The following is a 15,352-nucleotide window of genomic DNA, read 5'->3' on the forward strand; positions in this document are numbered from 1 at the left end:
TCATTTCCCCAGGGGCAGAATGTCAGAGTCTGAATTATAAAGTTATTAATGTCTGATTTAAAGAGATATGAATCGTTCATTTCGTGTGCAACATTCAGAAATTCCTAATTGTAAATAGCTGAGGTAAAAACATTCTTTAGCAACAGTTAGTTCCGACCAAGTAATTTGATTGGAGGAGAGTCATTGCATGAGTGCAACAGCGCTGGGACTTTTAACTACATGTATCTCTCCGCTTCACAGGTGTTCTATTGACCATTGATTAGCGTCACATTAACGGTCTTTATCGATCTTAGATTGTAACAAACTTTTCAGAATTTTGTCTCACTAGATCTATGTGTATGTATCTATCTGCTAATAAACCACACAGAAGATCAGATGAAGTAGAAGCTTTAATAAAATTTGTGTTGCATAATCTTTAAAGAAAACAGTACCAAACGATTTACAAGAAAACGAAGTAGAAAAATAGGCTCATATACCTTTAAACTAGAACACATATAGTATATTCTAACAATAAGAATCTTACATTCACAAAATGCTGCATATTGCATGTAGCTTCTTCACATAAAAATACATTTTTCAATGCATGAATAAACAATGGTCACGAAGAAGTGGAGTCACGCTTAAGAACCAAAGAACAGTTTAGTTGTTAAAACCAACACATACGTAGCATCAATCTTAATATGAGAAACAATTTAAATACAACCAGCAGGACAACACCAATCAAATATAAACACTCTGCAGATCAATGTCTTTTACATGATCTGATCAACTTCTATTGAATAGAAAAATTGATAGGTTTATTACAAGTAAACTGTTCTGGTTCTGTAGGTGGGACTTGTTTTCAAGTCTTCTTGATTATTCCGTGTACCATGTGAGTGAAGATGTGCTGGACTATCATACTGACAAAGTAAAAGTGCAATAAAATAATGAAACTCAGATCTGTACAACTCCCATTAGATCTAACTGAAACGGCTTAAGTTCTCATTTTAGGAATGTGATACCTTACAGTCACTGGCAATGTGTTGAGGCGCAGGCTAACTGCTATAATAAGAACATGATAACAAAATGTATTTTTATTCCATAAACACAATTTGATTGCAGGAAGCTGCTGGCTTATCAAGAAGGGTGGGTCTGTTTTTGTGAATTGCGCAAGCATCATTTTAGACCATTTTGTGTTCTTGGTTTACACTTTCAACAATAAAAAACTTCACATAAAACGAGTGAAAATGGCACAGCTTGATTGCAAACCAAGATAGATTCTTAAAAACAGCCACAAGTGCTTTAAAAAATCACTTATTTTGTTTAAAAACAAGAAACAACAGGTATAAAATTGTTGCTGAAGCCCACATGGGATTTGCAGGAGGAACATGAGGGCTCATCAGAGGCAATTCATGGGTAATTTGCATCATCAGTCAGTTGTTTCTTGCCATTACAACATACTGTTAAATACAGTACATGTAAACAACTATTTTCTGTGAAGCTTCCATGAACAAAAAGCACACCCACCCTTATTTTTACATTAAACCTTTATACAAAATACATTGCAAACTATTTGCATTAAACATCAAGAGCATCTCTCATATTTTCTTGTGGTCTACATAATGTAGACTTTATAGTCTGCACTTGAAAATAAATAGTCAGATCACTATCGCGTTTAACCTCTCCAAAGGGAATACAGCTTATATGATGACTGTGATATGTTCTGGCTGAACTGATAAGCTACTAAAATATTTTCACTTTCACTTATTGAGTTCCTGAACAAAAACTTTTAGAAGTTGGCTCCTTTTTGCCCACTGTAACAGTAACATTTATGGTATTACCTCACACTGACATAAAAATTCAGTCATTATACAATACAACTTGATCTACCATTTGAAGGATATCTGAAGCAAAATAATGAGGTATAAATGCCAGACTTTGTGATACACAATGCAGCTGTGTGGTTACACTTAGACAATGGCACTTGCACTGTTTGTTGGGTTTAGATTCATGGCTTTTGAGTTGTAAAAACTTGTCCCATTGATTTCAATGGGGTCTGAAAGGCCTGAGATGTAACTACTGGTGTGTCTTTAATGCAGCAGTTTCCAACCTTTTTGTCATGTGACTCTTTATAGCCAAGACATACTCTGCCCCCTGGTACAGATCACATATGTCCACGGGCTTTAAGAGTTCAACCTGGGAGTGATGTTTTAGTTTTATGAATTTAGGGGCCTCAACAGATAAAAACTCTCCACAATTTCACAAGAAAAAAAGGAAAGAAACATCTTTTTTTCTTAACATGTACATTTTGTTGCAATCCCTCAGGTTAGGAAAACCACACATTAAATTGTACAACATTGTAATTGTAATTGTAAACAAAGTTTAAACTGACATTAAGGTAAATAAGTAATGACTGAATTTTTATTTGAAGTGATTCAAACCTTTCAAATAGCGCTAGAGCTAACTTGGCCCGATCAGGGCAAAGGTGTGATACTCTGTCTTTGGGGGCGAGGGGAATAAAAGACAGAGCTCTTCATATCTGGGATTCTTTGGTATGGTCCCCACTCCGAGAAGCCTGAATAAATACAAATACACACACATTATTTGAAACATGGTAAGATAATGTATATGTGTCTACAATAGTGGAATAAGTGCAAGGACTTTACTCAAGTAAAAATAACAACACACAACTCAATGTAGACATACTCCAATGAAAATGTTTGAGTAAAAGTACAAAAGTATTACCAGCAAAATATACCATAGAATTAAAAGTATAAGAAGTCATAATGAAAATGAGGGTTACAGTGCTATATTATTATATATTACATAAATATTGAATCGAACTCCATAAACCATGGATGATTTAATGTTGGATAATAATGATGATGATAATAATGGATCATGTTTTAGAAGCTAATCATATATTTTGTATGTAAAGTCAGAGTCTGGTAACTATTTACAGTAGGTAGCATGAAATGGACTCAAAATTGTATTAAGTACAATAGCTGACTAACAGAAATTGTGACAGAGATAGTGATAGAGAGTGAGACAAGATAAGACAAGACAGGATAAGATAAGATAATTTGCAGTGTCACAGCAGCAAAGTCGACAGTACAAGAAAGAAAAAACTGCAAAATGCCAGTAACAAATACTTAGAAAGATAAATAATAGATAATAATATAATATATAGATATTTACAAAAATGTACAAAATAGCAGCATATGAGGTATATGAGGAGATCACTTCATGCTTACTTGTGACTGACTACTGGACGGATTGGTAGTACTCAGGTCTGAGTATCTCTTCTTCTGTGGAGTGCAGATACAAGAGAGGAAGTGGGCGTACTCCTCTCTCACCTGCAGTGGGCAGCAGAACATCAGGAAAAAACAATCCACTGCTGGAAACTGTAATCTACTGTCTTTTGTCATTACTCATTCTTGTCTTTTTATGTTTAACAAATGTAACAATTTTTTCTATTGTGTAAATCTCTGTCATAGACTTGTGCATTCACTTGCAGTTACACACACGCACACGCGCATGCACGCACGCACGCGTGCGCGCGCACACACACACACACACACACACACACACACACACACACACACACACTCAGCCACTGTCTCCTACCTGTTTAGACAGTAGGCAGTGCAAGATGAACACCAGCGCCCCTTGCAGGCTGTTGAGAATAGTGAAGATATATGCAATCTTGATGTTTACTGTGGTGGAGTTGGTAAACTGGAATGCCCCAAAAACCCACATCAGACCCAGTATACACATCTGGGCTATTACTGTCACATGTGAAAGCTCTGCATGGGAAGAAAGGAGGAAGGAGGCGGGGGGTGAGGGGGGAATCAGAGAAAGGGCAACAGATAGAGAATGAAAGAAAAGATTAATATGAGCTGAAACACACAGATAACTCAGTTACCACTGCAGTGTCTGGAAAACCCCCGAAGAGAGACAGACATAGAAAAAGGTCATGGGTGCTCAGGAAAGCAACAACAGGACAGAGACGAAGAGACAAAGAGTAGAATGTACTCTGCTTCTGCCCTTTGTAGTTTTCGGTGATGCGTCTTTCTTATTATGAATAAGTAGCGATGTACTTCACACTGAGATACATTGTGGATAAACAGCATATAAAACTGTAAACACCTAAAACATCAGTGGAGAGCTGGTTTTGAGATCAGTCCCTCACAATCAGTGACTGTTTCTTTCTTCACTCACAAACTTCACCAACATTTTATCACTAAGACAAGGAGAGAGTTGTGGATGGGATGCATTTTTTTTTCCACTGACAGAAACCACAGAGAGTGAAAACCTCTTTGAGACAAAGAGAAAACCTTGCTTGCTTTTAGCGCAGTAAGTTCACATTCCCACTTCCCTGAACTAAACAGCACATCACTGATCGATTATTCACTGATGATTATATAGTGATGTCTACTGGAGTAAGAAGTGAGCATGCCGTAGATGGACAGAGTTGGAGAGGGGGATGTGTGTGTGTGTATGTGTGTGTGTGTGTGTGTGTGTGGGGGGGGGTCTTCCAGTAGTGCCCTATTAGAGAGCAGAGGCAGTGCTATGAAAACATTCTCTACATTTTTCCCTCACAAAACTCTCACATTCTTTCCATCCATGCATTTCTCAGTTCTCAAAGCTGCCCCATTTGACCAACGTACGTTTTAAGTCTGTGTTTAATTGCACAGGGGAATAAGTCTGGGTGATATTACTTCACATATTGCTACAGCAAGAGAGGACGCACAAACAGCCACACCGTAACACACACAGGTAACCAAACACATGGACTGACTTAATTTTGTGTAGTTCGGAGAGTTCTGGGTTGAGGCTTGTGAACTTCTGGGCGAGCTTCCAAACAGTGATGATGAAGAAGTAGACATTGAGGATGATGATGAAGCACACGGGGCCAAAGAAGCTCCAGATGAAGCCATCTTCCGGAGACAGCCAGCAACTAGTTAAGAGGAAGGAAAAACGCTTGCGTGACAAGGTTTTCTTAACGTCACCGATAGATAGGTAACAGCAGGTCTGTGAGATCCACTGATGTAAGTGCTATTACACAAGCTAGTATGCAGACACACTCACATACACACTTCCCTCATTCTTTGTGTCTTATTTGCTCTCTTTCACCCACCATACAGACAGTCTTTATTTCCACACAATGTACCCTTTCTTCACACACTTACTACTGGTCAGTGCCATATCGCTGCGGTCTACTGATGGCGGAGATAATGACGATAACAAGGGGCGTCACATAACCAGCCACGAATAGGTACAGAGGCCGAATGGTGGCATTGAACACCATGACCACCATACGGTACAGCTGCACGCCTTCCAACAGCATCCAGGTGAACACTCCCAAGAAGAAGTAATGGAGCATCGCTGCAACAAACCTGCAGCCGGCCTGTAATGTGACACGACAAGATCAGAGAGGAAGGAGCACAGGAATTAAAACTCTTTATCACAACATTTACTGCCCATCTAAGCTTCAGTCAGACTAAAGTCAGATTAAATTAAGTCCAATGGTGGTAGAAGTGGTTAGAGCCCTTACTCTAGTGATTTACAAGCATTACAAATAAAAGTGCATTCAAATCAAACATATTAGCAGGATGGTTTCCTCTATAAAAATGCATGTATATACAGGTAATTGATCACATGTTTTCTATGTGAAATCTGATCTGCAAAGTAACTAGTGCGGTACACACAGTGACAACAAAGTACATTATTTTCCTCTGAAACGTTGTGGAGAATAAGGATAAAGTAGCGTAAAAGGGAAGCACTGTCCAAAACTGTACTTACACACGGCTACTTTCCATCACTGAATAAAACACAGATATTGTTTGTTGTGTTGTTCTGTTGTCTGTGTTGTTCATTTTTCAGTTTTCAGTTTTTCGTCTCCACTACTTGTATATACAAACAAATGACCTATTTGGCCTCTTTCGGATATTTCACTCCACTGTCTGAGCCTATTAAAGTTTGATTCTTTAATTATATTTTATTTCATTTATTTTTGTGCCTCTAGATTAACACAGTGGTGTTTTCGCTGTGTTGTCCACTTTGTTGTCGCAGTAACGCTCTGATGTTAATATAACAGGAAGCTGAGGCTAACCTACTGTCATTAGTACCTAAAAACATTTTAATGAAATTACAGTCTTATTCACAATGAGGTCAACAGTCCACGTCACTGAAGTCACTATTTGCTTTTACAAACATACCACAGGTTTAGTTTGTGAAATGCCAGCCAGGAAGACGACGTCAGCCAACAGGAGGCAAATACAGAGGTGCAGGTGGATGGTGGTGCGGGTGCCTTGTATGGAGCGGCAGAACTTGAATGTCAGGATGCTCAGTATCAGACACAGGACGGAGACGATCAGGCCTATCTTGCTCACCAAACGGAGCCCAAAGGGGTGCTAGAGGAAAAAACAGGTCAGATGGTGAATAACTGGACTCATAACGTAATCATCAAAATCAAAAAGCCCTGCAGATCAAATCAAAGCTGAGGAATCTAGAAATTAGAGAAATTATTTACAGGTACCTTACTATGAGTGATACCTAGTTATTATGTTATTTTAAAACGTATTGGATCTGCCTCTGGGCCAAAATGAGCGTGTGTGTGTGTGTGTGTGTGTGTGTGTGTGTATACCTCCATGGGGTACAGGGCCATGAGCACAGCGAAGCTGCTCAGATGTTCACATGTACACACAGTGTGTGAGTCACTGGAGCGCTGTTGATAACAGCCATCTGTGGACCAGACCCCTCTCTCATTCCAGTATGCACAGATGTACTCAACCTCACGGGGCTCCTCGGTGTCAAGTGGAGTGTCCTAATGCACAAAACAAAACCAACATGAGTGTATACTTTTATTCCTAATTCATATTCCATTACTGCTATCTGTTTTGAATAGTATGCTTAAAATAAGTAACAGTCTGATAGAAGCAGGACAATACTGAAAACACTATGGGACTGGCTGGACTACCTCTAGATGTCTGAGTGTGATGTTAACAAAGCGGCTCAGATGTTGAGTGGAGGGGTTAGAGACCACAACAGTCACAACTCTAGAGAAGACCTTGATGGAGGAGGGGTTCACACCATCTTTTTTAGATTCTTTGAGCTCCTGAAAAGACCCGTTAACTGTGATGTTAAGGTTCTTGTAGCTCAACAATGCAGCCAGAGCAAAACCTGTAAAAGATAATAAGAAATGTAATAATATTTCATACACATGTATGATTTATTTGGCAAAAGAGACAGGACCAAACAAGAAGAGAAGAGTTTACCAGGGTAAGTTCCCGGCCCAGTTGCTGTTTCCCAGTCAGTCTCGAGTATTGCGTTCTCATTGGTCAAATGGATTGGTCCAGTGGGTCGGGTCTTTCCCTTTTGAACAGCGATCACTGCATCTGTTCAAGCAAATTACTCATTTCAAATGCAAATATCAACCTGCAGTTAAAGTTAGCTCACAGGATATTGTTTCCACTGTCATTTATTCATCCTAATCATTGAGGGAAAAGGCCAGTGAGCTTATACTTTTTCAAATAAGCAGAGCTGTGCACACCTGAGCTCAAGGACACTTACCTGTCTCAGTGGTCTCCATCTTGGTGAAGTTGTCTTTGAGCTGAGGACCAATGAGCATAATGGAGTTTTCCATCGTATCAAGCAACATGCTCACATGTTTGCCGCTGTTCAGTTGACCAGGGGACAGGATGGCCACAGTCGCTGTGAAAAGGTTCTGTCCAAGTTCCAGCACAAAGGAGGGGGAATTAAAAATATTGCATGTGTTTGTATGTGTGTGTTTGTGTGTGTGTGTGTGGGTATGTGTGTGTGTGTGTGTGTGTGTGTATGTGTGTGTGTGTGTGTGTGTGTGTGTGTGTGTGTGTGTGTGTGTGTGTGTGTGTGTGTGTGTGTGTGTGTGTGTGTGTGTTTGTGTTTTCTATCTGAATTTCTGACCTCCAGCAGCACCTCTCCATGAGCCTTCCCTTCACCAGCGGCACTTGGATTTGACAGAGCCAGACAGCTGTTTCGCATCATGGACAAAATGTTTGCCAAGCCTCCGAGTGACTGAGAGACAGAGACAGAGACAGAGAATAATGAGACTATTCAGCTCGTCCTATACTGAACTACTAAACCCTACAGGGCCGCTGGGTGGTCTGGTAAATGAAGGAAATGAGCTGAGTGCCCTTTAGCAGGATACTGGACCATGCACTCTAAGCTGCCTAAATCCTGTATATAACCTTAATATATTTCATTTATTTATTGATGTTGCAGTTTGTCTATTATGTTAATAATTTTGTGTTTAAACATGCAGCTTACCTGTGCAGGCCCGCTAACAGCATTGAAGGTGTCACATTTCAGCTCTAGATGAAACAGAGCAAAAAATTAAATCATCATTACCCCATGTGAGTTTCATCCCAGTCTGTAGTTAATGAAAGCAGAGTATTGATAAAATCAACATAGAAAAGCAGCAGCACTGAACACAAATCAGCTCTGATACCCTGTGAGCAATAAAGATTATCAAATCAGTCACCATGGAGCGTAAAGCAAGCAAACAGGAAACTGTGGCTAAATAGATACAGAGACTCCTTCTACAATGCACAAGATTCATTGTGTGTGTGTGTGTGTGTGTGTGTGTGTGTGTGTGTCAACTTGACCCAACTGCAGCTAACACGATGACATATGTGTTAGGAAGCACAGGCTTAATATGAGGAAAAAATATTATAATATTTACATTTCATATGAAATAAGTCATGCTGATGGAGAGGAACAGTGTATGGCGCCACTAACCTGAGCACGGTGTTGCTTTGTTGTCATAATTGGTGTATCCTTCTGGACACCTGCACCAGTAACTCCCAGGAGTGTTCATGCACATGCCTTCCTTTCCACAGATGTCCTCTCCGTTCATTTTAGCCTCCTTGCATTCATCTATGTCTGTGTACAGACAGAGAACAGAGACATAAGTAACGACTGACCAGTCATACACAAATCTGAATATATCAAGCAGTGCTTTGGCCCATAATGGTGCAAATAATTTTGCAATGTAACTGGGTCACGGTTGTGTGTCTTTCATTGTTGGCAATAGGATCTTAAAGACGGGTTCTGGATGTTCCTGGTAAGCATGTTGTGAGATTTTGACATTTCAGGTTAGTTAAGAGCTGCAATTAGAACCAGCAGGAGGCAGGAGATGGCTTTGTGGTTGAGGTCAGAGTACATGGAGTCATAATAGCTGAATCTTGATGAAACAAAAACATGGAGGACCTTTTCAAGATCAGCTCAGGGTAGGGCATTTTTTTTATTTTAGAAATGTTCCTTTGGAGGGAAGCTACCCTGACTCTTTCAGATTATCTGAATGAGAGAAGGTACACATTTTCATGTAAAATCAGTAAGGGTATTGTCAGAGCAGTTGTTCCTATTATGGATTTTTTTTTAAATGACATTATCACTATAATCTGTTTGTAAAAAATAAAAATAAAAAAGGAAAGAAAGAAATAACACTTTCTACCTCTAACAAATTGGTAGTAAAACACTCCAGTAATCTGAAGAGTTTTGCTGATACAGCCACAGTGAGTGTGGTAAATATCACTATCGAGAGATTACTGGGTCATGACTCTTGTGTTACTGTTACACTATGTTTTAGCATTTACTATTAAGGTCTCAGTAGACTCCAAACAAACTACGCAGTACAGCATGATGTCATTTTGAGCCAAAAGTGTGTGCATGTGTCAACGTGTGGCTTATTAAATAGGGAAGGAAAACCTGCTAAAGGCAACATATGAGACAGCAGGTATGATGTCATAGCAGTTTGTGGCAGAGGGGCGTTAACCTTAACCTTTTTACAGTGTTTAAGTGCTGTCACAGACAGCGCGGTGCTGTTGTCATTTGGGTTGTCAGATTGGCTTTTTTAGAAAGTGACAAATATTGCTGTAAGCGAGGTGGGCCAACTTTGACCTTTGATGATTCTGTTGAGCAGGTCGTTTTGTAAACTCAGTAAACTCCGAGCACAGCATCACTCCACTTGAAGTGTAGACACACAGAACAAGACACCACTCACCTGCGCACTTTTGAGTTTCATTGCTGCTCTTGGTGTACCCAGAATGACAGGTGCACTTGAAGCTCCCAATCAGGTTCTCACAACTAGCCACCGGACCGCAGATATTAGTTTGATTGATACACTCGTTGTCATCTGATAGAAGTGAAGACGGAGGTTAAGAATGATTTGACAGAGACAAGTCATTGGCTACGCGCACTCACACTCACACACACACGCACGCACATACGCTCACCTAGGCACTGTCCACCATCTGTGGCATTGAACTCAACCTTCTTGTTAATGTTTATGAACCCACGCTTGCACTGACAGTAGAAGCTGCCATTGGTGTTGAAGCAGTCTGCGTTTTTGCCACACAATTCCAGGGAATTTTGGCACTCATCATCATCTGTAGATTTGAATACAAAAACATAAAGCACAGAGGTCAGTGCATAACAAAACATGATGTTTATTGTGGCAGTGTCTTTTATTAGTCAGTAAGTAACTTTTTTCATTCACTTCTTTCATTTTAATTCTATCAATTTCTCTTATTATTAATTTCTCTTCCAGCTCCTCTGTCCACCATGATGTTACAGCACTGCTGTCAGGGCAGGGCACTTGCATTTCTTTTAGCTGGTTTCTTAAAATTGTGGTGATCTAAGAATTTAAACCTCCTCTACTGTTGTTTTCACTGCAATCTGCCCTGGATATGAGTAGTGCTAGAATGCCTAAAATGGGAAAAGCAAGTGGAGCGACAGCTACTTTAGGAGAGGGATGGTTAAAATCAGAGCTAATGGCTGATTATTACCAACACATGTCTTTTTTTCTTTGCGGAAGCCAACAGGACAGTCAGAGAGACATTTCCCCAGCATCGATATTAAGCCTGTGGGAAAAGAGAGAGAGGCCAGTTAGTTTCATTTTACAATTACAGAAAAGCCTTACAATAATGACGATGACACGATAACCATGAGCAACCGCATCTGCTCTTTCTTTAACCTTCATTCAACCAGGAAGGCCCTAATTGGACACTTCCAATGACAATATTTGCCCAGAAGAGGCCTTTGAGCAGCCTGAGTGACACTCGAGTTGGCCCCCACATGCTAATTCTCTGAGCAAAAATTAAACTCAAACTGTAACCCTGCTTCCAGTTGTAATGCCCCTTGTTCAGTTTTGCCCGTGCACATTAGAGCGTCTATGCACACCCCTGCTCTAATTGCAAAATATAACAAAACATCCCATGATGTTTTGCAGTTTTTCTTCCAAGCTATTCCCTTGCTAAAAAAGGAACACCACACCCAATATTTTTTTTTTTTTAAATCTTTTAAAGCATTTTCTGCTTTTATTAATGAGCTAATGATAGAGATTTGACAGGGAGTGAGGGGAGGGAGAGAAGGGGAATGAATGCAACAAAGCTCTCCAGCCATTCTCGAATCGAGGTCATTCATGATCAGAAACTGAACCCCCTTGGCCACAAAGGGGGCCCCAAAAATCAGTCTTTGTTAACCACTGTAGGATGGAAAGAGGGCGCTGAAAGGTTTGTGAATTGCTTCTTCACAGAGGAGGGTAACTGTTGTCACCTTGGATTCACTCCACACCACTAAGTAATCTATTTGCAGTATTGCCTTCTCATAGCGTCAAACCTCCTCTGAAAGAAACATATTTAGTGATTTTTTTTTTAATTTATGACATTCAGACCTGAAAATATGGATCAGTAGTGGGGATTTGGATTATGCTGTCAGAGAGGTTTGAGCAGTTTCAATAAACATTAGATATGTTTTAACAAGTGTTTTCGCCCTCAGTTTGGGTTATCATTGGAATCCATTGTAACTGCTGTAATCTCATGGTGAAAACATTACAGCCTGAGTGTTTTCTTTAACTTGTTGGGCTGTGCCAGATTGCTTATACACACACACACACACACACACACACACACATATGGCGTGAGTCAAAAAATACTCGCAGCTCCCTCTCCTGTGTTCCCCTCCCTCGATCACAATGAGCCCTCTGTTGTTGTGTGATGAGGCCGGAGCTCCCACAGAAACACCACTTAAGGAAGACCAGGCAGAGTTTGACAGTGACCGTGAGTGTGTGAAACAGTGTGACTGAGTCCAAGTTTATGACCAAATTACTGCAGACAGAAACAAGGCCCGACTTTATGTGCAGCTGACTTTCATTCACCAGTAAGCACAGTGGTGAATAATAGTTTGTCTGTCACAGAAACTGTCCTCTCTGTATGTCTCCTCTGTCTCACATTTCTTTGCAAATACTTGTTCCTATTTTTATGTGCGATATATCACATACACTGTACATGAAGAAAAAGTGTTCAGGCATACAAAAGAAACTGCAGTTTCTTAGAAACTGAAAGTCTGACTTTAACTCTCAAAAGTAAAGTTGACTTATGAGTGTAGCCATAGTTACGTCTCATGTTTACTATAAGTTCAACACCTGTTTCACACTTACGGGCTTTTTTTGCTACTGCTGACCTGAAAAAAAATTGTTCTTTGTTGCTTGGAAACCTTGGTGCTCAGTATACATACAAAATTGCGTTAAAGATTTTATTGATTAACAACAAAACAAACTGTGGAGGGTCTCCGGTTTGTATTTGACATCCAAGTAACATAAACAGAGACTGAGGCGTAGATCATGAGCAGCTATTCTGACCGCTATAGTCTAAAAAAAAAACAAAAAAACTTTGGACACTGTTTTATTCCAAATCATGGAAGAAAAAGCATATTAAAATATTGTCATATATTCAATATTCAAGTACTAATAATAATACTTATATAGTTTGTACAGTATATATAATTTTATCTGCGGTGCAGTGTCATATGGTACTTCAATACAACCAGTTATGTTTTGTATATGACATGTATGTCACATATATTAATAAGGAGAGTTAATAAGCATACAGTTATAACATCTCTACAAAAATGGAATAAAAAACTCTATAAAGTTAACTACTGTTGCCCACAGTATACTGTGTATATACTGTCTATGATGGTGGTGAGTTTCTGAAACCCACCGAATGCAAATGTATAAACCACAAATAATCTTACTGAGACTTGTGGTTTATTCAGAAAAGACTTCCGTGGTGACTGTGCACCATCAGACCCTGTCACAACTGATTCAGGCTTTGGGTTTATTTAACTCTGACAGCTGGACGAGCTGCTCTGACTGACCCGGTCAGTGCAGTCAGACCGGTGACAGAGGTTCGGTCACAGCAGTAAACACAGTGCTCACTGTCTGACAGTGTGAACATTACCAATGTTGCCCATGTGAACTAGAATTAAAGGTTTCTAAAAATGTCACCCCTTCTACTATCAAGTTCACCAGCTGAGGCCAGTGATTATAGTGACCATAGTAGCAGGAATTTGGAAATGGAGGCTATTCCACTGAAGGGATACATTTACTGATTTACTGATACAGCTGCCAAATATTTAACCTGTGTACAAACAGAAACAAGAAGTTCATCAACTGAAGTTTTACACAATGTCTAAACTTCCCTGTACTTTGTTTCTTTTCCTTAAACCTTCACACACCCTTTCAGTCATACACACACACACACACACACACACACACACCTTGTGCTCTCATTGATAGACTTACCAAGAATAAACAGCTCCTTATTTCCAAACCCCATGTCCAAGGAAAAGAATTTAAGCAGTGATTCAAAATTACTGGCTGATGTCCAGGAAATAAGTTTAGGTCATCTCACAAAAGTTCCCAAAAGATATGAGGATTTTTCAGTGTAGTCCGAGGTTGACAAAATCCACAAAGTATGAGAGTAAAAAACAAAACAAAAAAGAAAGATAAAATCCTTTTTGTAAAGTTTATGTGTGGCAAGAAAAGTAACAATGAACCTTCAGCAGCTCTCTTCCTCCCTCAGATTCAGACTCAGTCTGAGCACGCCTCTCCCTCTCTCTCCTTTACCCCCCCCGCCCCTCTCTCTCTCTCTCTCTCTCTCTCTCTCTCTCTCTCTCTCTCTCTCTCTCTCTCTCTCTCTCTCAATCTGTCTTGCCTTCCCTCTCTCTCTTTTTGTCCTTTTCACTCATTTGTGTGGCCTTGTCTCCCTCATGGCACTCTTCTTGCTCTTTTCTTTCACTCTATATCTTTCCATGTGAACACATTTCTCATACTGGCACCGTCTCACATTGCAGGCACAAACTCCCGCTCTGTCTACACCGTCTTTCACATTTTCCTCTACACTCCAGTGGGCTCTATTTCAAGAGCTATTCACAACACTCTCATGAGAGACAGAAAAAGAGAAGAGGGGGGGAGCAGAGACTGTAGGGAGGCCGATGACTAACACTCGGTCTAAACAGCTGCTGCTGTACTTGAGTTTTGCCAGTAAGTAATCTTATATCCGTTCCCCTACTCCCCCAAATCCTACTCCATCTCCTCCTACTTTTTCTTCTCCCCCCCCCTCAATATTTAGCCCTTCACCCAATTCCAGTGACAAACCTTCTGAATCTAATGATTACAGATTTACTACAGAAATTCATTACATTTCAGTGGTAGCCTGGTTTAGGACAGAGGCACACAAAAACAGGCTTCTCATTTCTAAACTGCAATTGGTCATTTTTCTGGCTGCTGAAATGATGATGGTCGCTGGTTGATTTTTATCAGCTTTAGCTATCTAGATGAAATAACGTTAGCTCCATGAGTTGGTTAAAAAAAACTGACTTTTTAATGTTTTTTGCTGACTCATTTGCCTGAAGCTAATGCTACATGTCCCTGGCAAAAAGTTAGCATCCTCACCAGTTAATGAACCAGGCAGGGGAATAAAGAAACAGCATTGATTTTCTATTAGCTACTTAGGAAGTTTTATGTTAGAGACAACTTTTTTTCTGTCATATCATATTTTGTGTCATTTTGACATGGCGGACTAAATACTATGTCCACAATGTTTCATGCTGATTCAAACTGATATAGTAGCATCCAGGACCACCTGCCTCACAGTGGGGAAGTATTAGTGGATGTGCTTGTCATGAACAAGATTTTTTTTTTTTTAACATCACCTGTAACCCCACAAACTAATGCCATTACAGCTGATAACCACACAGTTTTATCCTTTACGCTTGTGTTTTTGATTTTGGAAAGACTGATGATTAGTTGCCATCCTTTCTAAATACAGAGTAGGCACATTGCTCCATACCATGCCTAACAACGGATACTTTGCTGTGACTAAACAATAGTTGTTCCACAGAGGGGTTTAGCAAAAGATAAGTTGACACATCACAGCACAGTTGACACAACAAACAAAGATGCAGAATGCAGAAGCTGCGAAGAAGAGGAGAGGAATCCAGATGGGAGGAGGATAAACCAAAGAAATATTAGGCAGCTGAGAATAAG

General features: G+C 39.9%; 1 protein-coding gene across 1 annotated transcript; it reads right to left on the reverse strand.

Annotated features, from left to right (window-relative positions):
- Window positions 1-376: 376 nt before the first annotated feature.
- LOC111229322 (CD97 antigen-like) lies at window positions 377-13,886 on the reverse strand. Its single transcript, XM_022755608.1, has 17 exons — window positions 13,607-13,886; window positions 10,809-10,883; window positions 10,257-10,409; window positions 10,025-10,156; window positions 8,761-8,904; window positions 8,290-8,333; window positions 7,927-8,037; window positions 7,555-7,708; window positions 7,260-7,379; window positions 6,962-7,164; window positions 6,629-6,808; window positions 6,201-6,395; window positions 5,172-5,389; window positions 4,777-4,939; window positions 3,607-3,783; window positions 3,234-3,335; window positions 377-2,554 (listed from the first exon to the last, which is right to left on the reverse strand). Exons 1-17 carry the CDS (start codon window positions 13,638-13,640, stop codon window positions 2,513-2,515), a joined length of 2,247 nt encoding a protein of 748 aa, XP_022611329.1. The 5' UTR covers window positions 13,641-13,886; the 3' UTR covers window positions 377-2,512.
- Window positions 13,887-15,352: the final 1,466 nt, after the last annotated feature.

The sequence above is a fragment of the Seriola dumerili genome, unplaced genomic scaffold (assembly GCF_002260705.1).
Source record: "Seriola dumerili isolate Sdu_G_001 unplaced genomic scaffold, Sdu_1.0 BDQW01000230.1, whole genome shotgun sequence".
Taxonomy (NCBI): domain Eukaryota; kingdom Metazoa; phylum Chordata; class Actinopteri; order Carangiformes; family Carangidae; genus Seriola; species Seriola dumerili.